Here is a 25,477-nt window from a genome sequence, read left to right as displayed (position 1 = left end):
TGGTGCCCATCTGCTGGTAGCAACTCAATGGATAATTGAGGGCTCGAGACCAACAAAGCTCTGCCAATGCCATCTGTTATCTTAGCAGCTCAGGAGTGGGTGGTGCACGAATGTATGTGCCATTTTCTTTTGGAAAGATTCTTTATTTTATTCCCAAGAGGATAGGGTTATAAAGAATAGACCAATCGGCTTTTAAAAAAAAATGTTTTGAAGTTGACAGCAAAGTGACCCCCAAATCTTTCACATTCTCTGTTAGCAATAAAAAAAAGGATGCAAAAACAAACCAGCCAAAAAGTCATGCTTTCCAGCCTCTGTAATGGAAAAGATGCCTGGCATTTGATTTAGGAATTCTCAAGGTAACTGAGTATCAAAAGGCTGGCCTCTAAGCTATCCCTGATATTGAACCTTGTCTTAGATGCTGGTTCTACTCCAAGACCTTTGGCTGTAGTCTAATTTATCTTTTCTTTTTAAGCTCTAAAAGAGATGCAGTTGGATTGTGACTCTCCGGTATTTTTTTTTTAACCCTGTGGAAACCTCACCATGGCACAATTTATAATAGGCTAGAGCAGGGGTAGTCAACCTTGGCTCTTTTATGACTCGTGGACTTCAACTCCCAGAATTCCTGAGCCAGCTGTGCTGGCTCAGGAATTCTGGGAGTTGAAGTCCACGAGTCATAAAAGGGCCAAGGTTGACTACCCCTGGGCTAGAGGTTTCCTTCGTTAACAGCTGCACTTGGCAGTTGCTCGGAGCGGACACAATAGACTGAAAGTATAGGACACTTGGCTACTGGAATTTGACATCTGATAAAAGATAAAATTTGGGTTGGGATTGCAGGTCGTTTCCTTTGCAAGAAAATCTTTCTCTTTTTTTATTCATCAGTTACTACCTTTTCCAATTTCATAGGAAATTAAGAAGCAAAATAATTTTCTCAGCTGCCAGTCTGCTGAACAACTGCAAGAAATTTCTCAACTAAAAGAAGGACTCTGTAGCACTAAACTATCCCTACAGCAGAGTCAGCATTTTGCTGAAGACCTGAAAAGTAAGCCAGGGGGTTTCTATTGTGCTTAATAATAGACCTTATTTCAATGCAACATCCTGGTGTGTGATGTACACTTGGTAAAATCTCATTTGAATGCTATGGTGTGCCACTGTGTTTTTGTGTTTTTTTTAAAGCAGAAATTGAATTTGCATTATGTCCTGCAATGGAAACCTTACCTGCTAGTCAAAAAGCCAAGAGTTCACAATTGATATCAGATTTATGAAATAATTATTCTCCCTTCTTTAATTATGTATCAATCATGTCATTTTGCCTTGCAGTTCCAAAACTTATCTAAAGAAAATTATTTGAACTCTTTCTTCTAGACAAAAGAAATTAGTTCTATCCACATTTCATAAATGTGTGATTGCTTATATAATTTGCATATTTCTATATAACTGCTAGGCATAACATGATACTTTTTAAATTGTGTTATGAACTGCCAGATTCTACAAAATGGCTCCCAGCAGGTTACAACTTAAAAACAATAGAACAATAAAAGCTGATAAAAACACAAACATAAGGTAGTAAATGTAATGTTACCATTATTCCCCAAAGACCTAGAACAATGTTCATCTTTAATAATCTCCAATAGGCCAACAAGGTACCAATCTCATATCATGGGGACTGCAATAGAAAAAACTACTTGGAGATGTTACCCCTCCCCCTTCATTTCCCCTATAGAGGGGAATGTTAAAAAATGTTGATGGAAGGTCAAAGTGGATAATAGAAGAGTACCCTTATAAAGAGAAAGCATCTTGTATATCTTGACATAAATTGTTTTGACCTCAGAATCTAGTTCATTATCATGGCTTCATTGTAAAGATAACTGGAATATTCAACAAATTGCTTAGATGTTATACTTTTGATATTTCAAACATAAATGTAGAAAATCTCAAGACATAAGCACTTAGTCCCTATTCTCCTGGGTAAGATTTAATAACTATCAATCAACAGTTCAATGCTATATTCAGATGAAGTCTATAAACCTTTATTTTTCTAATGCAAGTTGCCTGTTTTTAGATGCAATGGCAATCTGTAGTCTAATATTTCCTGGGAGCATAAAGATAGGAGTAGTTATCACAAGAGTACAGATTTTATTTGTGGAGTGTTAAGGCTTCATAGACAGAACTGGAACCTGTATTTTGTCAGTTTATATTTTAATCTTTGTATACTAAGCATTTCATATTTTACATTTTTTTAATGACTCTCATTGCAGATAAAAATTGCTCACTTAAAAAAGAATTCAAATTGCTTGAAGAAAAACTGAACAAGCAAGATAATTCTGTCAGTTTAGAAAAAATGAGCCTTGCTGTTTCTGATGTTGAACATGAACACAATTCTCTCCAGCAAATTCTCAAGGACAAAGAAAATGTAATTGAAGAGCTCAATAAGAAACTGGAAAACACGGAAACTCTGCAGAAAACTACTTTAGAATGTAAAGACCTTAAAAAAGAGATTATGATTCTTTCTCAGTGGAACAAGAAAAGCAAACAACTCTTGAATGAACTAGATTTAGAAAAAGAAGAAGTAATGAGCAAAATACACAGTTTGGAAAGTGCTTTAAAAGCTGAGCAACTTAAACGTCAGGAGAAGGAAATTGCTCTCAAAGATGAACATGAACAATTTAGTGAACAGCTGAACATTTTTGAGCAGGTGGTAAAAGATAAAACAACTGAACTAGAGGCACAAAGAAAAGCCTATAGTGACCTCCAGCAAAGAACAGCAATGTCTGAGGAAAAACTGCAGAAAGAGAGAGAAAACAATTCACTGAAATTATCTGAGTTCACTAGAGAAATGGACATCTTGCAGAAAAGGCTCGACTCTGAAGCAAATGAAGGGTTAAAAAAGGAGAAATGTATTGTCTCACTTGAAACATCCTTAGCTTCTTATGTGCAGTTAAATGCATTCCTTCAGAAACAGGTTGAAGAACTGGTCCAAACAAGAGATGAAATGGAAAGATTAGCTGAAAAAGAAGACCCAAAGCAACAGATCTTCATTCAGGAGATGGAGCAGCAGATCAGTGAATTACAAGAAACAGTTTTCCAAAAGGAAGGCCTACTTTCCAAAGCATTAGCAGCTCTTGAAGGAAAAAACGAGAATCTACAAAAGTTGATCGAGGAATCAAATAGGCAACAAACAGAGATTCGGGATTTGAAAGAGAGCAATGTACTGCTTAAGGATTTGATCCAGCACCTAAAAGTCATGGGCTTAAAGGAAACAAATGTATCTACCGAAATATCCTCAGAACAAGGTGAAACTGAAGGACTTCTGAATGAAAATTCCATGTTTGAAAATACTGTCAATATTTTGGAAGAAAAAGTCTTAAACATGGAGCAAGAAATTTCCAAAAGTTTCAGAGAACGGAGGGAAAGCCTTTTGGAGCTGTCACGAGGAAAGCAAGAAGAGAGCTTGTTACTGCCAGAAGCTGATGAAGAAGTAGAAAGGAAAAGTACAAAGGAAGATTATTTAGGAAGTATAAGGAATCAGACTTGCCATTTGAAGGTACAAAAAGCCATATCTGATACCCAAGAGAAATCACTTACGAACAAATATGAGCAGTTGCAGACTAGGCCAATGTCCTTGGAGGAGAAAAAGAATACTTTGCTATGGCAACTTGAAAAAAACCACTCAGTATCTGAAGAAACTAATAGTTTAAGAGAGGAGAGAACAGGAGAAAATAATAGGCGCTCTTCTGTAAATATTTTGCTGCAAACACTGATCTCAGAAATGAAAGTAAGTGAACATGCAGCACTTGACTTTGTTTTAAACGAACCAGCATTAGAACAGCTGAGGGTATTTGTAGAAGAAAGAGAGAATGAAGTTAAGAAGTATCAAGTGAAGCTTGAACTGCTTCAAATGGACCTTGAGGACAGAGAAATTTCTTTAGAAAATTATGCTGATCAGATAAAGGACTTGGAGATGATATTGAGAACTAGGGAGATAAAAATGGAAGAAAGTGAAATGGAAAAAGAGAAGTTGCTGCATAAATTACAAGCACTTAAAGATTTGCAAAATTCAGCCTCAAAGATAACAGAGATCAGTGAAGACGACCAATCACCAATGTGTTTCAGTGCTGTTATCAAGGACAATTTTAACCTACAGAAAGATGCCAAGTGTTCATCAGTTCCTCATGATCTGATGCCCAGCCAAAATGATTATCTCCAATTAGTATCCTCCCTACACATGACAATGAGCAAGCTAAATGAGTTGGAGAAAATGTGTGAACACCTGCAGAAAGAAGACTCAACATTAGCATCACAGCTGAAAGACTCACAGTTGGAATGCATCATAAACACAGATATTATGAGAAAAGAATTAATAGAAAAAATGGATAGGCTGAAAGTAGAGACCATTTCTGTTTCTGATAAATTAAGAGATAAGAGTAAAATGGAAGCACAATCTGATATGAAGGAAGTCCCCTTAATAACTCCAGAGGGTTATATGCAATTTGATTACGAATATTTGAAATTAATTAACAAAGAAATCAAAACACAGCTGAATGAAATCAAGGAAAAGATCTTTTCTTTGAAAAACGAATATGAAATTTTATATATTCAAAACCTGAATGTGGCCTTTGAATTGTCAGAGTTGGAATCCTGCAATGACATGCTTAAAGATAAAACTATTGCATTGCCAATACTCAGCAAAGCCGAGCTAGTTTCTTTTCCAGTACAGATGACGCAAAGCTCAGTCAATAAAGAATTTAAAGCAAATGGAAAATTGTGTATGGAAACTCTGTATGATCGTGAAGTCTTCCCCCATACAAAACGAATGTTTATGGAGTCTGATTTGGAAAATGGTGTGTCATCAAATGAAGTGGGACGACAAATTGATCTGGAAGATACTTTTGAACAATTTAATATTGCTGATGAGGTATATAACGATGATGCCTGGGCCTTTCTCACTAAACCAATGGCTATGTCCAAACATTTTCAATGTGAATATTGTGAATACTCCTTTAAGATGCTTAAAGAATCATTTAGATCTCATAAGATTCTGGAAAGTAAGGAAATAGAGAAGATTCAAGAGCTGCTCCTTTCTGCAAAGAAGGAAGTAGATGGTCTACGAAAGAGCAGTATATCTGGCAATGACCACTGGCAACAAAAAGTTCATAAAGTGATCCTGCAAGTGGTTTCTGAACTTCCAGCTGAGAAGAAACTTCCTAAGCTGTTCTCTCATAAACAAGGAGAACTACAAGACCTTGATTTAAGTTCTCATCCAATAATTTGTGCTGATGCTGGCCAAGTAAGTTTGCCTAATTTGACTGAATTTCTTTAGGCATATTCAAGGAAATGTCCCTGTCCTGACTTTCCTTCTTTTGTGGGACAATAGGGGTTAGTTTGCTTGATGACTGAGAGGATGCTGGTCAAGAACTTAGAAAGCCTTAACGTAGGCCTTTCCCAAAACACAAACATGGAATTAATTACACTTTGCTTTGCTTTGAAGACAGAGTTTTCAACAGCATTGAAAACTGATGCCTTGTGATCAGAAGTAGTTGAATATTTGTTTTTATATCTCAATTCTAAAAGAATAGCTAACTTACTAATTTGAGTTTGCACCAATTAAATTAAATGTTTCTGAGATTCCAACCATTTAAAAAAAATAAGCCATTTTTGTTACTCTTCCTAGTTAATAAATATTAGTTCTTGTGGTGTAGGTTCATATAGTCCTAGCAACACTTGTAGAACAGTAGATTGAAGAAAGCTGCCATAATGCATAATTTTAATCCCATTCTGTCTTTATAAAATTACACATATTTACATGTGCTCACAAAGTGAGCCTACTTTAGTAGTTAATGTGAGTTACAGAGAATAGAATATACACTTTGGAAGCACCACAGTGCTTATTCAGAAGGAAAATCAAGATGCCTAAGCAGTTAATAGGAACAACAGTATTAGAACAGCAAATATTTTCTTCATGTCTTGGTACATGCCATTGTGATAACAATTCTGTTAAGGGAAAAACCCAATTATTTTGCTTCGTTATGTTTTTCTACCAATTTAAATATTTAACTATATTTATTTCTACAGTGTTGTACTCTGTATCTTCATGAATTGAATTCAATAAAATGTAATATAAACATACAATAATTAAAAACAAAGCATTTGAACAAAATAAAATAATGACATGTTTGTAGAGATAGCACTAAAACCATTAAACCAAACCTTGAGAGAGATTAATAGCACTGAAGAACATGGGAAGTACATGGAAAATGCCCATGTATAACAAACTAATTTCAATATTTCCCCTCTTTCCTCCCCACCCCAAAGTTCTATTTAAATTGCAGACAAAGTAATAATCCTGCTAGAAAGAGGGTCAGAAATAAAAAGGTGATGCCACCAACACTGGGCCTGAGAAATTATTTCTCAGGGTAGGAAAATGTTTCTCATTTCTGCTTTAATATGGTTCATTGCATAGCCAACCAGATGTTCAGACTGGATTTGACATTTTTATCAACCCATCAAGTCCTTCCCAAGGACCTTGGATAGGCAGATGTTGTCATTTGCCTATCTCAGGTCCTTGGGAAAGACCTGATAGGTGGATAAAAGTGCCAAATCCAGTGTAAACATTTGGTTGTATGTATAACTGACCATATTAATAGCAGTTTATTAAATTTGTATGCCTCCCAACTCCCAACAACTTTGAGTGACGCCCAACAATCAAAGAAATTACAATGAAAGGTGTAAAAAAGTGACAAGAATAACAGATTGGATGGAATGAAGTAAGGGGTCTCACTTTCCATCACCAAAGGCCTGTACAATGACTGAACTACTACTTCAGGGTCCTTTGAAATATCACTGGGGGGGGGCTATTTAAAACTCAGAGGAAAGCTCATTCTAGAGGGCAGGTATTAATATGGAAAAGTCATGCTCCTGGTTTTCTAGGATATTCCCAGGCAGATGTTATGGAAGATAGACAATCCCTCAAGTAACTAGGCCCTATACCATGTTGGGCTTTATAAGCCATAACCAGCACCTTGAATCATGCCTGGAAGCAAACTGGTAACCAGTGCATCTCACAAAGCTGGGGAGCCTCATGAAAATACCAAAGCATGCCCATCACTGATTGATCTGCTGCAGGGTGAACTGTTGAAGCTTCTGATCTTCAAGGACAGTCTCAATATAAAGCATGTTGAAGTAGTCAGATCACAAGTTGACTAGGGTATGAGTGACTGATGGGTAGATGATGATGAAGATATGGGGAAGACATTCCCAAGGTTGGCATAAATGTAATAGTTTGTTAATTATCAACTAACTTTCATTTAATGAAAATAACTTTTTTTTATTCCACTTTAGCCAATATCTGCTAATCAACCGCCTAACCCCTTATGCTATTTGAAAATGGGTAGCTTTCTTCGGGAAAGCCTTGGACTTAAAGCTATAAATGATCAAGCAGTAAAAATCTATGAAGCAAACAGAAGACAAAAAAGTTCTGCATACGTAGCAAATATAACATCTACAGAAAAATACTTTCCACATCTCAATAAAGCAAATGACCGATCCATATATTCTTCAAGATGTCCTCTAGAGTCATCCTTTTTTCCTTCAAATATCAGCACACACATGTTGGGAAACTCTATGGAAAACCAGAAGGCCACTGAAATCCTTTGGCTATCAATAAAGAAAGCTGGTAATAACAATTCTAAGCTTTCCCATGATGTAGAAGAAAGCAACAAAATAATTAACATGGAAGTTCAGTATCTGCATTCAGATTTGAATTCAAAGAATACAGAGTTGACTGAAGAGGAGGTTGCGTTTGCGGAATGTAACAAAAGAGCTGTGGTTCTTGAACAAGAAAAGGAAGACTTGAATGAGGTGCTCCAAACAGTACCTTTTGGTACACAGCAATTATCTTTTAACTTTATGACTCGTGAGCTAGAACTTAATAAGGTAAAATCGGAATGGGGAATGTACAAAAGCAGATTGCCTGATGCAACATATACTTTAGAAGAATTACAAATGATCAAAGCAGACAATACCCAGAAGCTTTTTGAAGCTGAAACTGAACTGAGCAGGATAAAATCTGAGAAAACAAATTGTGAAACTTATACCTTGGCCATGGAGACAGATACTGAAAAGCTTCTATCAAAAAGCAAGCGGTTGGAGCAAGAAAAACAAATCAAGATAAAAAATATTTTTGGCCTTCATGAGCAGCTAAAGATTATCACTGCAGAGAGAAACCAATCCAATCAGACTACTTTGCTAAGGGATAAAGAAGTATTGGATCAGCTGTGCAACAAAATGGAGAAGAATATAAAAGAGCTTGACTCAGATCAATTGGATTCTATTGAATTTATCAAAGTATTGGAAGCAGAAGGGAAAACCCAAGCAAAATTCCTTCCAGCTGTTAAGGCCGCAAAGGATCAATTATCAGTTGAAAATGTGTGCTATGTGGTACAGTTCCAGAATCTGGACAGAGTTATGAGGGATCTCATGTTGGAAAAAGAGGCAGCAGAAATTCAAATCAAATATCTGACTGACGCAAGAGAAGTGAGCCTTAGAGAATATGAAATTTTACACAGCAAGCTAAGCATATCCGAAGCCAAAAATGCCAAGATTTCCAAGTCCTTGGAAGGATCACTAGCAGAAAAAGGTGAACTTGCAGCACGGCTAAATTCTGCACAGGTAGAAGCAGATCAGTTGCGACAGGGCATTGAAAAGCTGAAAATAAAAATAGAATCTGATGAAAGGAGCAGGCATTATCTGGCTGAAAAGTTGAAAGAAAGTAATAGAAAAGCTGATGCTTTCACAGACAAAATTGAGTATCTGGAAAGAGAATTATATATGTCAGAGGAGAATTTGGAAGATGCAATTCTTAGAATGGAGACAGCTAAAGCAGAGACTGAAATAATAAAGACCGACATAGAAAGGATGTGTGTGAGCCAACAACATTTAGAAGGGGAAGCCGAAGTCTTTAAGTCAGAGAAAGAGACTCTAGAGAAAGACTTGAAAGAAAAACAAGACAAAGTAACTAGTTTAGAAGTTACTAATTCTACATTAATAAATCAACTGAAAGATAATGAAAAAGAGAAGGTGCAAATTAGAGGTGAATGTGAAAATTCATTAAGATTGATGGAATCTCAGCTAAAAAAGCTCTGTGAAGAAATTAAACTCCTTTATAGTGAGAAAGAAACTTTCAAGTCAAAAGAACAGGATCTCATTTGTGAAATTACTTCTCTCAAACATGACAATATGCAGTTGGTAGGTTATCTGGAAGAAGCACAATCCAGTAGCTCTACTGTAGAGCAGTTGATGAGAGCTTTCATCCAGGAATTACAAAGCTTCAAGCAAACACTGAATGAAAATGTTTCCGAGCCGTTGCTCAAAAATGAACCTTTGCAAGCTATCCAAAATGACCTACAGGTGTCTTTCAAACCTATCAAAGAAAATCTAGAAGTCACACCATGTGAAAAAGCCATCTTTGAAAAGGTATTGTACAATTTGTATACAACATGGGTAGAATATCCTGGAGAGTAAAAGCATCTGTATAAAATAGGATCTCTGTACTGAGGGAAATTCTGTAACAGTTACTAAACACAGTTTAGAAACACAGTTCTTGCTGTGTTCATTGGGGCTTGATTCTAGGTAACTATGCCAAAAATTGCAGCACCTGTCGATGTAAGGCCCACTTGTTATACAGCAATGTTTCTCATTCTGATGCTCTCAGCATGAATTGGATGAGCAATGGTGGCTTGAAATTCTGAAAATAGAATCCAAATTATTTCTAGAAGATATAATTATCTTGTGCTTATCTTACGTGTTTGTGTTTTGGTTCTTATGATTTTTTAGTTTTGTACACCACCTTAAGTTGTTTTGAAATGGCAGCCTTATAAACCTAGATAATGATAATGATATTTACCTTATGTGATTAAAGGTAATAGATTATAATTACAAGATGAATATACAAAGTAAAACCTTGAGAAAAATAAAAACATTTTCGCTCAGTGTAAAAAAGAAAACAAAGTAAGCATTTGGCTTGCTTTTTGGAGGGTGTTTCAAAAAACCTCTTGCTGTCACCAGAGAAAGCCCTGCATCTGAGATGAAATTGCAAATGTAATGAAGGGGCTGGCAGTTAAAATCAAATGGAAAATCAGCTGGCCGGGATAGAAACAGGTAATGCTTGAGATAATTTAAGTTCAAAGACCACTAAGCTTTAATCAGAAGAAGACATATTAGAAACAACTGGATTCAGAACTGAATAAATATCCAATGCACTTTGTTTTAATTATATAATTATTATAAGTTTCTATTGCAATAAATACATATATGTTGTTTTAATTATGCAGGCAAACAGCCTAAATCAAATTCTTCAACTCAAAGAAGAATATGATTCTTTCTGTCATTCAATTCAATTGTGTTTGAACGCCTATAAAATGCTAAAGCAGGAAAAAGCAGCAATGGAGAAGCAAATTTGTGAACTTGAAACTCAGATGAAGATGATTGCTCCACGTACGTAGCATGTTTTGAAAAAAAAACCAGACTTTTTCCATCAGTAGCTACAGGTGTCAATAGAATGCAAAGAAAAAATGTTTGTTGTGGAGGGATTTAAATGGATTATATAGAGCCAGCGCAGCTTTTATCTATAAATATCTCTTCAAAGTATCTTTTATTCCTGTCTCTGCTAAAGTACTTGTTTTCTCATCTACATGGTGGTAACCAAAGGGAAGGCCTTCTCACACCTCTTTGGGAATGAACAGGGAAAGGACATATGTAAATGCATGGATACATTTTTGCTGTCCTCCATGTCCTATTTGAACAACCGTTCTAAAAACCCATATATAAGAGTGCGAGATTTATTTTAGTAAATTTAGTAATTCCTAGTAATGACCCCTCTTGTTTTGCATAGGTTTTCCGGTGGATGTTGGTGCAGAAGAAATCGGGTTGGAGCTAGAAGAACTGAAAGAATCAGTTGAGGAGAAAACCAAAGAGGCAAATCACAACTTGGAAAAATATTGTGCACTGTTAATTAAGCATGATAAATTAGAAGAAGAAAACGAGATGCTAAGGACACAGGTCTCACTTTTAAACACTTGTCTCAAGCGGTTATCAAATGACACCAGTTCCTCTCTCAGAAGTTTTCAAAACCCAGTGGAAATCAACGGGCTTCTTACGGAAAGAGCAGATATGCCTAAGAGCATGAAGAAGGGAGAAAGATGTGAAGAAAACAGAATCAATGGTGAGAATTCACTTTGAAAAACTTAAGTATTCTTAATAGTTATCTTCTGTAATTATGAATAGTTTAGAATGTTACTACTTTTTTCTCCCTTTTTTAATTAATGTAAATAGTGGGAAGATGCAGCACAGATGAAGGGGAGTAGCACTTAGACTTATATACCACTTCATAGTGCTTTACAGCACTCTGAGCGATTAGTACTTCATCAAGCAATTGGAAAGTGCTGCTTATCATTGAAGAGCCCTTCATGATACATGCTGTCAGGCCCATCAGATAGACCAGTGGTGGCGAACCTATGGCACGGGTGCCAGAGGCGGCACTCAGAGCCCTCTCTGTGGGCACGCGCGCTATCGCACCAGCCCCGCCTCCCCCCATGGCCCCCTCCTCACCAGCAGCCCCCCAGGAGTCACCCTCGAACATGGCTCGCACGGAGCAGTGCAGCCAAGGACATGGAAGCGAGGCAGCAGGGACATGACTCCGCCCTTGCACCGTGTCACGTGCAATTGATGCTGCAGGGCGCAGGTGGAAGGCGTGGCTACCATAGCACTGCTGGGCTGCCGGGGTGATCTGCGGCAGGCCATAGAGGCGGTGGATGGCCATGCAGGTGGTGGCGGAGTGGGCAGGGATGGGGGGCGGAGCAGGGGCGGGCGGGGAGGGGCCGGTTTTGGGGCACTCGGTCTCTAAAAGGTTCGCCATCACTGAGATAGACCAAACCAGGAAACCCAGGTCCCCAGGAAGGCTACAATTCTTTTTATTGAAAGTGACTGTAATGCTGTTACCTCCTCTCCCTTCATGTACCCATGTAAATTAGGGAACTGTCTGTCTGAGCTTCTGCATAATTTCTCTCTGTTGTGGAATTAAAATACGGTTCACTCCTGGTCACTTTAGTGATGAATCTTACATATCTCCATCAAGATCATCTTCCTTGCTCTCTACAAAGAGCCAAGTTTCTTATAACACCAATTGTTTTTGTTCAGTCTGTGAGATCTAGGAGAGTGAGAATGCTTTGGATTTCTTCCATAAAAATGGAAGCCATCTTTTCTGTTGCAGCATAAGCTCTGTGGAACATAGTTTTAGATAGCCCTGACCATTCTGACCTTCCACAAACCCCTGAAAACCTGGCTCTTTCCCTGAGCCCTGGGCCAGACCATTTTGCCATCTGCTTTATGATGATAATGATCATACAGTGGCTGGATTGGTATGCCTAAGGGAGAAGTAAATTAGCAAACTGAGTGTGGATTATTTATTTATTAGTGTATTTAGCCGCAGCCAGAGACAAAAGGAGAATTGAGAAATGTAGGTGAATCTTACATCACTTAACACAACTTCATAGTGTAGTTACATCATACAGTTTCCCCTTTTCCTCAGTAAGGAAGGGAAATGTAGGTTAATTACAATTCAAAAAGTAAAATAGTAGAAATGTTAGGCCCCACTAACTCATTGGAATTTACTCAGGTAAATATGGAGAGAACTGCAGCCTTAGTATACCTAGGGCAGTCTTCTGTATTCTAGCAGTACACAGGCAGGTCTGGAAGTTTCCAGCTTGGTGATAACCAAAGGAGATAATTTTTTCAAGTTATCTTGTACTCATGTGGAAAATGTATGTATGTGTATGTGTATATATGTATGTATGTACGTATTTATTTATATTCATCAAACAAAAATTGCAAATGCAAACCAAAAAAATCAAAATGTGACAGGGACAATAGGCACGCCAGCACACACTTAAAAACTTCTAGGAGGTCCACAGAAGTTAAGTTAGAATTAAATTAAATTAAATTAAATTCAAGCCCCAATCAAATTCTAGAGATAGAAATCCTTTCGTATAATTATGCATGGTCACTGGATGTTGTGGTCTCCCAGAACTGGCATGATGGTCTGCTGACACTGATCTTCTGTTTTCCTTTTTTACAAAGCCTACTAAATGTATAAGGAATTTTCTCAAGTGTTTTTAATATCCTTCCAGAATACAGCCGTCCTTGCATTTCTCATCAAGCATCCTTAGAGCCAAGAATGGACTCCTGCCTTTTCAGTCCTAGCTTGAAATCGCCAACATTTATTGATAACTCACAAATAACAGAGAAGGTTAAGACAGAGAATCTTAAAACAACAGCAGAGGGCAGCAGACTACAAAAGGTAACCAGCATTATTAAACATCAGCTTGAATGTGTCAAATAAGAGAAATTCAATATTAATATTAGTTAATATTTCCAAGTGCTCCTAAGAGTGACTTATCAACGAGCTGTAAACATTTAGGATGAAGACAAAAAGTGAATAAAGGCAGCAGAGATCTCCCATAGTGTTTTCCTGATCTCACTCCATTATGGAATCTTAAAAAAATATTCTTCCCATGTAGGTCTGTGATGTATGTATGGGATGTTCTTGTATTGCTTCTTTTCCTTCTTGAAGGCACAATGCTCAGAAAATTATAATTCATTTATCAATTTTAAGGATAAACAATAATAAATGGAGTGCCTGAAGCAGATGTCTGTTTCACAACTGCTTAGAAAATTGCTGCCTACTTGATAAACATGAACTTCCAATATGATGCCTATCAGATATATAGGACTTTAAAAGCTAGGGGAGGCGAGTCTGGAATAAACTATATTTTGAATAAATTCTAAACTTGCTGGATTAGAAAAATTCTAAATCTAAGTAGGAAAACTATAAATCCTATATGAAATTGGAAAAATGGAACTGTTCTTAAAAAAAAGTAAAAAAGCTAGTAATGTTAGGCAGCATATGTATGAAGGCAGTTTTCCAATACATGTTGCTTGCTAATTTTGAAACTCCCTGTGCAGAAGGTTTATGAATGCATGGTTCCTGAGTGGGATTGATTAACTTGCTGGTTTCATACCCACATATATTTCTGTATTGTCCATTTTCCATGAATTCAGGATGCTTACAATGTCTAAAAATAAATTCAGTAAAATCCCACTGGGGTAAACAAATACGACAGCGTATGAAAACATGATGCTCAACAATTCATATACAAAAAGATAAAAACAACGGTCCAGCTTCATTATAAAACCAAAATTCAAACTCAGAAATCAACACTCAGACTAAACAATTCATTTCTCCAAAGCCCACTCAATTAGAAACTTCTTGATAATCTTTAGGAAAAAAAAATAGGAAAGTTGCCAAACAAATCAATGAAAGCAAAGTATTCCCTAGCATTAAGATTGTTAGAGAGATGGATTTTTTTTAGTTCCATATCCTCTGATTTCTCTCAAGGATGGAATCCTAAACATCTTTCTGGACTCAAGTATGGAACCCAGCTGTTGGACAGATTTGTGTACGTACTTTGAGAATAATGCTAATGGCATCAGCAGTGTCTGAGGAGGCAAATTCATGCTCTAAATCAGGGGTAATCAACCTTGGCTCTTTTATGACTCGTGGACTTCAACTCCCAGAATTCCTGAGCCAGCTAAGCTGGCTCAGGAATTCTGGGAATTGAAGTCCACGAGTCATAAAAGAGCCAAGGTTGACTACCCCTGCTCTAAATCAAGACTCCTCCAACATGTGGCATTTTCCAATTAATTTTGCCTTCTCAAATTTTCCAAATTTATGGATACCAAGTATAGCCTATTATATTAACATCAAAAAATAACTTCATTGGTTCACCTCTGGAAGTATGCATCTGCCAAACTTCTGCTTAAGAACTGAAGAAGCTTATCTCTCTAAGAGATATCTAAGAGGCAACAGGATTCACATAAACAGAAAAATCAACAAGCAAATAGGATTATTTTTTCTGCTACTTTCATTTAAAATACAGAACTGATGTTCACCGCAAAATTTTATTTACATTTTCCTTGCATAACTGAAATACCTTGTTTCTTATGTATGTTTCAGATGAACCATGATCAAGTTGATAGTTCGGGTCAGGATTTTATTCCCAGATCCCCCCTTTCCATCTCTAGCCTGTCATCTCAAAAGGTTGCTGAACGACCTGCCAACCATCTTGATATAAGATACTTTCCAAGTACAGAAGAAAATGATTTGGACAAAGCCTGCCATGTACAATGAATCAGGGCTGGGTTGGTTTTAGACTTGAAATCCCAGCAGCAAAGAATGATTCAGAATGAAATGCTAAGAATTGTCTTCATAAGCTTCTTTAAGTCCATATCTGATGCAAAGGGAGAATCCTATTTACGATTGCATGGGTAACAAAAGGAAGCCATGTCTGATCCTAGGGGCTGGGGTGGCATAGTGGTTAGAGTAACAGGCTTATTCTGTCCACTGCCAGGAGTTCGATCCTGACCAGCTCAAGGTTGACTCAGCCTTCCATCCTTCTGAGGCCAGTAAAATGAGCCAGACTGTTGGGGGCAATACACTGACTCTGTAAACCGCCCAGAGAATGCTAGAAAGCACTGTGGAGCTGGTATATAAGTCTAAGTGCTATTGATATTGCTATCCCAACATTCTGGGATATGCATCTATAAGGACATATTTGTAGCCACAAAAGGTTTTACAAGCTATGAGGTTTTGCATATAACAGTAAGTTGTGGTTTGCTATGTGTGCCTAAAGGAGCTTGAAGAAAATGAATAGCTAAGTTGCTCCACTTACCAAAACATTCAATTTCATTTTACTAAATTCCTAAATTATATTTATTTGTGTGAAAATCATGAATGGCAATGTAAAGGAACCTCACATTCTGAAGAAATTGCTAATATATGGATACAGTTCATACAACTATGGATATTAGACAATCCAGAAATAAAAAGCTGGCTATGTGAACCATGAACTGTAATTTAGCATTATATCTGTATGTAATCAATGCCATTTTTCTTAATATTTTCAGAGAAAAAGGCCCTTTCTGGAAAAAGTAAATCCTAAATATACTATGTCTTGTTTCCAAGCACTTTTTAAACAAAAATAGCGTTGCTTGACAGCGAGATGATGGCAGACATATAAAATAATAAATACAAATTAAAAACGAATAGCCACTGCCCAAATCCTGTTAGCCCCTTCCCCGAGTCTTTATTTGGACATTTTGAAAGAGAAGAAAAAGGCAAGCACCAAGAAAGTTGTATTGGGCAGCACATCTGGACCAACACTGTTTCAAGATAAATTTTATATTGGAATATTTTAAGATAGGGCATGCAAGTTTTCTTCAAGATTATAAATGCAAACTGCAATCATCAGTTTTTGAATTGGTTCTAAATCAATAGAAAGGAAAATTTGGAAGCACAGTGTAGTGGTTATGGTCCTGGGCTAGAAATTCAGAGATTGACTTCTCATCCTCCTTTAAACATGAAAGCTGTTTGGGTAGATCTCCTGCAGATCACTCTATCTCACAGGGTTGTTGGGAAAGCAGGAGGCAGGAACGTTATATCACCTTGAGCTGACAAAAAATACAAAGTGGGATAAAAACCTAATAAATTATCAAACCTGTTTAAACGGATTCACTTAAAAACTGGTTTAACCTGTAACTCACATTCTTGTACTATAGAAAGACATGTCAGTTCCAAATTATTGTAGTTTTTCCTCCCTTATTCCATTTGTTTATTTTAGCTCTTTGTATTGTTTTACTATTTAATTTAGTTCATTTTATTTGAATGATATTTGCAGGATTAGTTTTTCTGTTTTTATTCTTCAAGAAAATAAAAGTGTTAACAGAAGGTTATCAATAACTAGGGGGATAAGTCGCTTGCTGCTTATAGAGCCCTAATAAATGCCACCCCACTATCCCCACCAGGCAAACAACCTTTAAAACCAAGCAGTTCTCAACTTCCAAGCCTATGTAGTGAATAATATTTGAAACAGGAGTTTACATATCTTTTTATTATAATATCATCTAAAGTGGACCTGTGTAAAGGACCAAGTTGAGAGAGATCAACCTAAATCCCAATGGAGGTACGCATCAACAGCAGTATGATAGCACATAATTTCATCATCAGTCAAAGCAGTATTCGGATGTAGGCATTAAGAAAAATAAAGACACATCCTTACCCTTATGAAGGAAAGAAAGATGCAAACACCTGTTTTGAATCATCCCATCCCAGATGAGCCAGTTAGAAGCATGGTAATAACCAAGCTGTGATATACTATATGCAGTTCAGCATATTGCCACATGGGGTTGCCATATTACAGACCCAACAATCAAATAAAATCTTATCTTTAAGTGCTCTAAATGTAAAGCTTGGTTATTTGGATTAATTTACAGTGATTCTAGATCTGGGATGCAGAAACCCAGATGACCATTAAATGATAGAAAACAGATACACCTGACTCCTGGCTGCCATCTGATGATATCTGGAGTTTGCTCCCTGGATCTAGTAGTCCTATCTATGCAGATATTATTGAACTAGTACATTTGCTAGCAGAAGTCATTAGAAAATATAGTAAATTGCTTCAGTGAGCAAAATGCTAGGAATCGCTAGGGAAATTTCTTTTTGAAATCCAAGTGTAGCTTTTGAAGCTTACTTCTGGCTTCTCAGTAACAAGATGCTGAGAAGTCAGATATATAGTTTGCTTTACCTCGCAATACAATTGTCTTCAATAGCTAAAACTCCACTGGAGTTTCTACCTGGATCAACAAAAAAGCAGAATATAAATTTAACAAATTTTCTGTCAGTAATTATGCTGACAGGTATTTTAAGTATGCAGATTAGTTAAATTAGTGCAGATTAGTCAGTTTTTATGAGTACTTTTATATTGCTTCAGTCAATTCACTCTTAAGTTGCTTAATTAATATGTTAGTTTTACACATTGCTTAATATTTTACTTTCAGGGATGCATAGATTTTTGCACAAAGTAAAATACTGTAAGAGAAATGTCACAAGAGTGACATCTTCTGGCAGATTTTATAAATCACAAGGAGATAGATGTTTGTAGGAACCTCAGAATTGTTTGCTGTCCTGTTCTTATAATGTTTATGCAAGATGTTACAAATGTTTTAACTGTTGACCAATTCTATCATCTTAACCATCTTCTCTACACTTTCTGAAACTTCTGTCATGCATATCGAATTTTTTGTAAGACAATTTACCCTAAGGCAAGTATATACCCATGAATGTATGTATATTTGAATGCTGGGACAAATTAATAACCTGGAATGCGGAATAATACATACTCTACAATCTCAAAAGTTCTCAAAAAGAAATTATTCACTTTAACACACTTTCAAAATCACTTGGGGAAATCTATGGCAGGGGTGGTGCTCCACAAGCATAAAAATGCCTCTTGATTGGGGGCTATTTAAAGAATATGAAAAGTGGAATAAGATTACATTTGGCAAGACCTGAGACATCTGTAAATGTTCATTTTATAACAGGGAGACAAGCCTGATTATGTTATGGTACCAAACTTAAGGTTTTCTTAACCTATGTTAAATGTTTGTAACTGTAAAATGTCTATGCTGCACTGGCATTGTTTCTGGTGTTTGTGTATGATGCTTAATATCTTTTTAGACTGAACAGGTATACAAGTGAGTAAATATTGCTATAAATAAATAATATTTTCTAGCATTAAGCCATGATACTTTTCCCTTGGTTTTTTTTCCAATTTTTTTATTAACTTTTTCCTTTATACAGTACATATTCAGCAGACTATGTCATTTTTATATACTATGGATCTACATTCTATACAATATATACACTATGTACATTCAATCTAACCCACAATAACCTAATTTGCACAATAACCTTATGTATATTTCCAATTTTTGTTTCTATTGTCTATCCAAATATACCAATTTTCCCAAACCGCATAAAATTCCGAATCATCTTTTTCTTTTAATTCTAAGGTGAGTTTGTCCATCTCGGCACATTCATAAATTTTCTGAATAATCAACCCCTCTAGTGGTAAATTGCGTTCCTTCCAATATTGCGCGAATCCAATTCTTGCCGCAGTTAATGCAGCATGAAAGAAGGTACCTTGACGATAATTACATTTCCAACAATTTGGGCTTTGGTTTGGCTACATTTTGGCTAACCTTGCAGGAGCTAGGTGCCAACGATATAGCATTTTATATTGATTTTCCTGATACGCAGCGGATTTTGTTATTTTGTGATTTTTATTCCAAATTCTTTCCCAATCTTCTAAGTCTATATTGTGTCCTATGTTTTTTGCCCATGCAATCATTGGTTCTTTCACTATCTCCTCTACTCTATCGAATTCTAATAAATAGTTATATATTTTGGATATTAATTTTCCTTCAGGGCCTATCAATAATTTGTCTAATTGTTTTAATTCCATGTAAATTCCATAATCTTCCACATCCTTCTTATATCTAGTATGTAAGTATGGCCACCAATCAATAGTTATTCCCTGTTCTTTTAGTAACTGACTATTTTTGAGCTTCCTGTTTGTCTAAAATTTCCGAATATCTGGGCATTTTGCTTATATCCAATGTGTTAGGGTGGATCATTGCCTCCATGGTAGATAGCCAGCAGGGAATTTTCCTATAGTGTTTCTTCCTTATATCCTCCCAGGTTCGTAACAGAGCATCTCTTATTTTATGTCTATAGAAATATGAGTGTATCCTTTGATTTTAATGAAACATTTTACCTTTTCTCAGTAAATTTAATGGAGTCAAAAAGAGCATGTTTTCTCTAAATTGCTCACACTATCCAATCCCTATAACAGCACCTGCAGAGGATTGGGGGGAGGTGGGAAGGTGTCACAATTCCACTGGCAGCAGTGCAGTTGAAAGCCTGTCTCTGTAGTATATGCATTGATCCTGCTGCAGATGCTGCTGCATCCATGATAAGGCTATTAATACATGACCTTGGGCTAGCTTGTTCAGTCTGTGTTTACAATATCTCTATGGAGGGTAACTATCTGCATCTAAACTTCCTTGGATACAGTGCAAATACAAGTGAAGGGATATCTCTAGGCGTGCTAAGACTGAACAGTTATTGATTTTTATTGTTGCAGTCTTATATGATGTACATATTAGATGTAATCCAATGAAAGCCATTATACTTTGTTCCTGTTTTAACTCATATTCAGTTGATGTAAATACTACATGCAATCTCTCTATTTATTCTTATTAACTATTAGCCTTGATTAGGAATTTGCAGACATGTTAAGAAGAAAAATATGGATGAAGAAAATCTAACGTCACAAACTAAGCAGAAGCTTTAAAATACTGTAAAATGGAAAGTCAATGTAAATGGGAAAGGAGTGTGTGTGTGTGTATGTACACACACACACACACACACACACATGCAGTATATAAATATATACAGGTAGTCCTCAAATTACGAATGTAATAGAGCCTGCCCATTCCATTCGTAACTCGAGGATTCATAGGAGTGAATCTCATACCTTGAACGAGATCACTCCCCGCTTTTGCACATGAGGTATCTCAGGGTGGACAAGGCCATGGGGGGGCCTAGTGATGGAACAGGCCCCCAAGACCTCCCCAATCCACTAAAATACCTCATGCTTCCCCATCTCTTCGTGTCGCACCAGACTCACCTTGCAAAGATCTGTCTCCTCTCTGCCGCTGTTTCGTTGCCTTTGACTGCAGAGTCGATGGAAGCTTCTGGATGCCGTAATATCACATGAGTTCTTTTGTCTTTTGCAGACAAAACTTCCGGTCTCCCTCAGATCTTTGTCAGGTCTCCGTCAGGGCAAAAAGTGTTTGAGTGCCTATGGGGCGCTTGGAAACAGGACGATTTGCTCCATTTCCAAGCACCCAATTTGCACACAGACCAAGTTTCCAGTCTCCGTCAGGTCTCCATCTGGGCAAAAAGTGTTCCGGTGGTGACAGAAAGAAGTTGGGGGGGCGAGAGCAGGAGACAGGCACCGCAAACACTTTTTGTGCCGAGAACAGCGCTAAGTGAACGCTCGTAACTTGAGGATTACCTGTATCAGAATTTTCTCCAAGAGGAACATTCTCATTAATGAAAAGTAGCTGTTTGAGCAGTTAGAAAGTAAGAAAACAAGCTGTTGCAAAAGGGCATGAATTGCCTACAACTTGGAAGCAGAACTTGCCTTGGTTTTAATCAGGTTGGTTTCATTTACTTTAACAGTTGCGCTGATTTATATGGCCAATTATATCCCAGCACCCTGAGGTTTTAAATATAGTCCTTTTAAAAATAGCTAAGATTAGCTTGCTCTTCTTTTGCTTTTCCTGCACGGGCTGGGAAACACTCCTTAATAAAGCCCAAATACAATTGTTTCAGTGACAGTTTGCATTAATGAAACACTAATAAGGAGAACAAAAAGGGAAAGAACTAGTGTGCAAGCCATCTTCCTCCCATGCAATATCAAATATCATTTCTAATAAGCTGGAAGCAAGTTGAGCACTTTGGAAAAGAATTTTTGTAAAGTAATTTGTATTTTGGAAACAAAGCCTACTACAGAATTTGGTTACATTAAATCCAGATTTTTCCCATGTAGGATATTTGGCTACAAAAAGCTTTCAGGAAATTCTGCCTGACACCAAGAATGAAAAGTTGATGCTTAATGTATAAAGAATGTGACATGGGATGAAGAGATACTTGTTTGTAACCTTATAACAACTTTAAAACAGTTATTAAATTTGTCTAGACTTGCTGTAATGAAGGTTGGAAGTCAGCTGTCTATATATTTCTGTTTCCTTATCACATGCTCATCTTTGTTCTTGCGCTTTTTATTCTTAGTATTTTTTTCTTTCTGTTTAGTTTCTTTAAGTTTAGTTTGTATTAAGTTTTACTTTATTGTAATCAAAATCCTTAATAAAAATTATACACAGCAGATCCGTTGCTCTCTACTAGAAAGCCCAGATTTTTGCAGCCCAGTTCTGCAAAATTGTCTTGAAGGTACTTGGCTCTGAATTGAAAGGACAAGTTAATGTAATAGTTGAATCATGATGCAATTGAGGAATTAATCAAGTGACTTTATATTGAATTAAATCGTTGCTAAGTACTGAAGAGCCTAGAAAGAATGTCACAATGTTGTTGTTCAGTCTTATTTGAAGGGTGTTTAATACTTCTTTCTACACTGCTATGCTCCCTTTCTAGACCTGTTTGAATCTTGGGGGAGTGAGAGTATTAATAGCAATAAGCACTTAAATGTATATACCGTATTTTTCCATCTATAAGACGCACCCTTGTATAAGACGCCCCCCAATAATGGTACTGGTACTTCTCAGTACCATCACACAAGGGAGGTGACTTCCTCCAATCAGATGGCGCTCTGCGGGCTTAGTCCTGCCCACCCCCTCGGCCGTCAATCACTGTACTGAGGCAGCTTCCTGAGCCGGTGAAAAACGGGTCATAGAAGGCGGCTGGCTTTCTCTCCATCCAGGCGGCATCTCGGGCCAGCGATATCCTCCTGCACCAAGCGGTATGGCAGCGGCATGTAAAGAACCCACACAGACATGCCCTGGGCTGCAGAGGTTACCATTATTTTTTCGTGTATAAGACACTGCACTTGTATAATATGCACCTAATTTTTTGAACAGGGTGTTTGCAGGAAAAAATAGCGTCTTATACATGGAAAAATACGGTATTTAGCACTTAGACTCATATACCACTTCACAGTGCTTTACAACCCTCTCTAAGCAGTTTAGAGTGTCAGTATATTGGCCCCAACAATCTGGGTCCTCATTTTATTGACCTAGGAAGGATGGAAGACTGAGACAACCTGGAGCCAGTGAGATTCGAACTGCCAAACTGCTGGCAACTGGCAGTCAGCAAAAGCAGCCTGCAGTACTGCATTCTAATCACTGCACCACCTATTCTGGTACCTATGCACATTTTGTATCAAAGGGGTTTTTTTGAGCTAAAAGGAAAAAACTTTATCTTTTCAATTTAAATCTTGAACACCTATACAGAATTTTCAGATAATTTAGATGGATGTTTTTTCTAAATCTGCTTAGGACAGGACTAGGTAACTAAATATAAATTAAACAATTCCCTAGAAAGCTACAAGGAATTTACATGGTGCATTCATTTTAAAGCATGCATGGGTATTTATATATAAAGACAAGCACAGTTAAATACAACAGAGAGTTTGACCTATTGATAAAGATTATTTATCAATAGGTCAATAATATAAATAGGTCAATAATATAAAGATATTTTGTCTGATCGGGTCTTGGCTCTTGTGGGAAATGCAGGAGAGAAAAAAAAATGTTAACCTTTAAAATGTATTTCTTGATGTGTTTTCACGCATATGCATAAAGAACATTACAATATTACATATAATCTTCACTTAACAACCATTTGAAGTTACAATACATTTTTACAAAGTTATTTGCAATCCATCCTCAAAGTTACAACTGCCACACATACATATATGCATCACAGTCATGTGATCACATTTTAGGCACTGGCAACCAACTTGCATTTATGACCAGCTGCAATGTTCCCACCCTCACATGACTGTAATCTGCAATATTTTTTGGCATTTTTCATCAGAAAATGGAATACCTGCAATAGATACAAATGTTAAAGTATTTTGAAATCAACCAATTTGATTGAATTTCTTTTCCCCAATTGCTTTCATTTTGATAAAAATTGACACTGTTTCTTTGGAACTGAGTTCACATAAGGGAGGTAGCAGATTAGTGTGGTCATTGTATCTATTTGAACAATGAAACCTCTTTTTCCTATATACATAACTAAATGTGTTCTGGAAGGTTCTCCAGTTTTCTAGATGTACAGCATGTTTAACTCAGCAGGATTTCTAAATGAATGTTTACACAATTTCACTATTAAACTTAGATGTAAATAGACCTTAATATGTATTTAATCTCTTCGTGCCCATCTTTCTACTGTAAAATATATGGTACAGGTAACCGTTTCAAACAAATTATAATAATTGACATGTAGGATTCACCCTACAGGCTGTTGGATGAGCACCCCCCCCCCAAAAAAATGTCCCAAAGGTGCTTTTTAAAAAATATCCTGGATGACTGAGAATCTCCATAGACAAAAAGATATATATAATTTTTTAATGACCAAAGTCCCCTAACAAGTCTTGTTAGTTGATAATATCACAAGATATTGATGATTCAAGAAACAGGCAATTGGGTTCCGGTAGACCTCACACTGTTGACCCTTCACTGATATCATTTTTCTGTAACAATGCAGTGATACATAAATGTTGTACAACAGTGCAAATTGTTTATATAAATTGTAAATATCACATGACGAAAGCTACTTAAAGAGTCAATGCTATTTAAAATAAAGCTTATCAGCCAAATAATTATAACAATGAAATAATAAGGAACAATGAATGAATGCTGCCAGATAAAGATGATCTGAATTATACATTTATTACCTGATCTCACAATCTAACATCTGAAATGGTTGTTCTGGTAGGGCTGACATTGCTAGACTTCAAAAGTCTGGACAGACCATTAGATAGCAAATAAACTTTTATGTTCTTTGGAGATAAGTTGCATGAGTTACAATTCCAGAATTGCAAAAATATGGAGGAGCAATAGATGGCAGCAAAGAGACACAGAAAACTCTAAGTCTCCAAGTTGCTGTACTAATTCTCTTTTCAGGGGAAGTAGGTTTGTAAGTATCTTATTGTGAGCTATTTAAGTACAATTTAAGTACAATTATGTATCAAAAAGGATTGGTGTTCATAAGAATTGAGAACCTCATTAAAATACAGACTACAAAAATACTTGTGCCTAGATGAATTTAGAAGTCTAATTTGTATTAGCAGATTAATTAAGGTTTATTGTAAATTGCTTTCAGCATAGTAAATTTCTTCCTATGCTTATTATGAAATCTTTACTCTTCTTTGAATACAATACTTTAGAAGGCTATAGATAGGCCAATGTATAATTTATATTAAAGCACTATTCCCATGTTTCAAGGCAGTGTAACTCAGAAGAATCAGGCAGATGAGTATAAATGTTCAAATCTTCCTCCAGGGCTTGAAAAATTCTTTGTATTTTTACCTTTAAAAAGTGAAGAAGGGAAACGGGGAAGAAAAGAGAGAGAGATTTTTAAAAATTGGACTCTTAGGGCTGTTTATTATTACTATAGCTATATCCAAATGTTTAAGTCAGACTAATTCCCTAGAAATATGTCCTGCACAGGCATAATTTCAACCTAAAGAGCTCCTAGTGTCCAAATATGTCATTATATCTCGTGCAATGTGGTAGCTCATAATGAACCAGAGATGTGCAATCTAACTTTCTTCTCTACTTCTTTTCCTCTCTCTAATGAGGCTGCAATTTGTTTACTTCTAGTACTTTTATACTCCAATGACATGAGTAAAGAGGAGTGTCAAGTACATGAACTGTATAGGACCTCTGTAATTCAGACCAGGAATGTCCAACTGTAACCACATACAGGCTGGAAAGC

The 25,477-nt window shown here is 36.6% G+C and overlaps 1 protein-coding gene across 1 annotated transcript in view; it reads left to right on the top strand.

Moving 5' to 3' along the window:
* The window catches only part of CENPF (centromere protein F), a 28,420-nt gene extending 13,182 nt beyond the window's left edge, over positions 1-15,238 (top strand). The window contains exons 10-16 of the mRNA XM_029284507.1: positions 904-1,039; positions 2,256-5,284; positions 7,336-9,468; positions 10,326-10,488; positions 10,886-11,215; positions 13,179-13,348; positions 15,065-15,238. Coding sequence (XP_029140340.1) covers positions 904-1,039; positions 2,256-5,284; positions 7,336-9,468; positions 10,326-10,488; positions 10,886-11,215; positions 13,179-13,348; positions 15,065-15,238 — 6,135 coding nt within the window. The remainder of the gene's footprint in view (positions 1-903; positions 1,040-2,255; positions 5,285-7,335; positions 9,469-10,325; positions 10,489-10,885; positions 11,216-13,178; positions 13,349-15,064) is intronic.
* The last annotated feature ends 10,239 nt before the right edge of the window (positions 15,239-25,477 follow it).

The sequence above is a fragment of the Protobothrops mucrosquamatus genome, unplaced genomic scaffold (genome assembly GCF_001527695.2).
Source record: "Protobothrops mucrosquamatus isolate PMUCROS unplaced genomic scaffold, P.Mucros_1.0 scaffold665, whole genome shotgun sequence".
Taxonomy (NCBI): Eukaryota; Metazoa; Chordata; class Lepidosauria; order Squamata; family Viperidae; genus Protobothrops; species Protobothrops mucrosquamatus.
The sequence above is the reverse complement of the archived record's forward strand: the minus strand, read 5'-3'. Positions and strand labels throughout refer to the sequence as shown.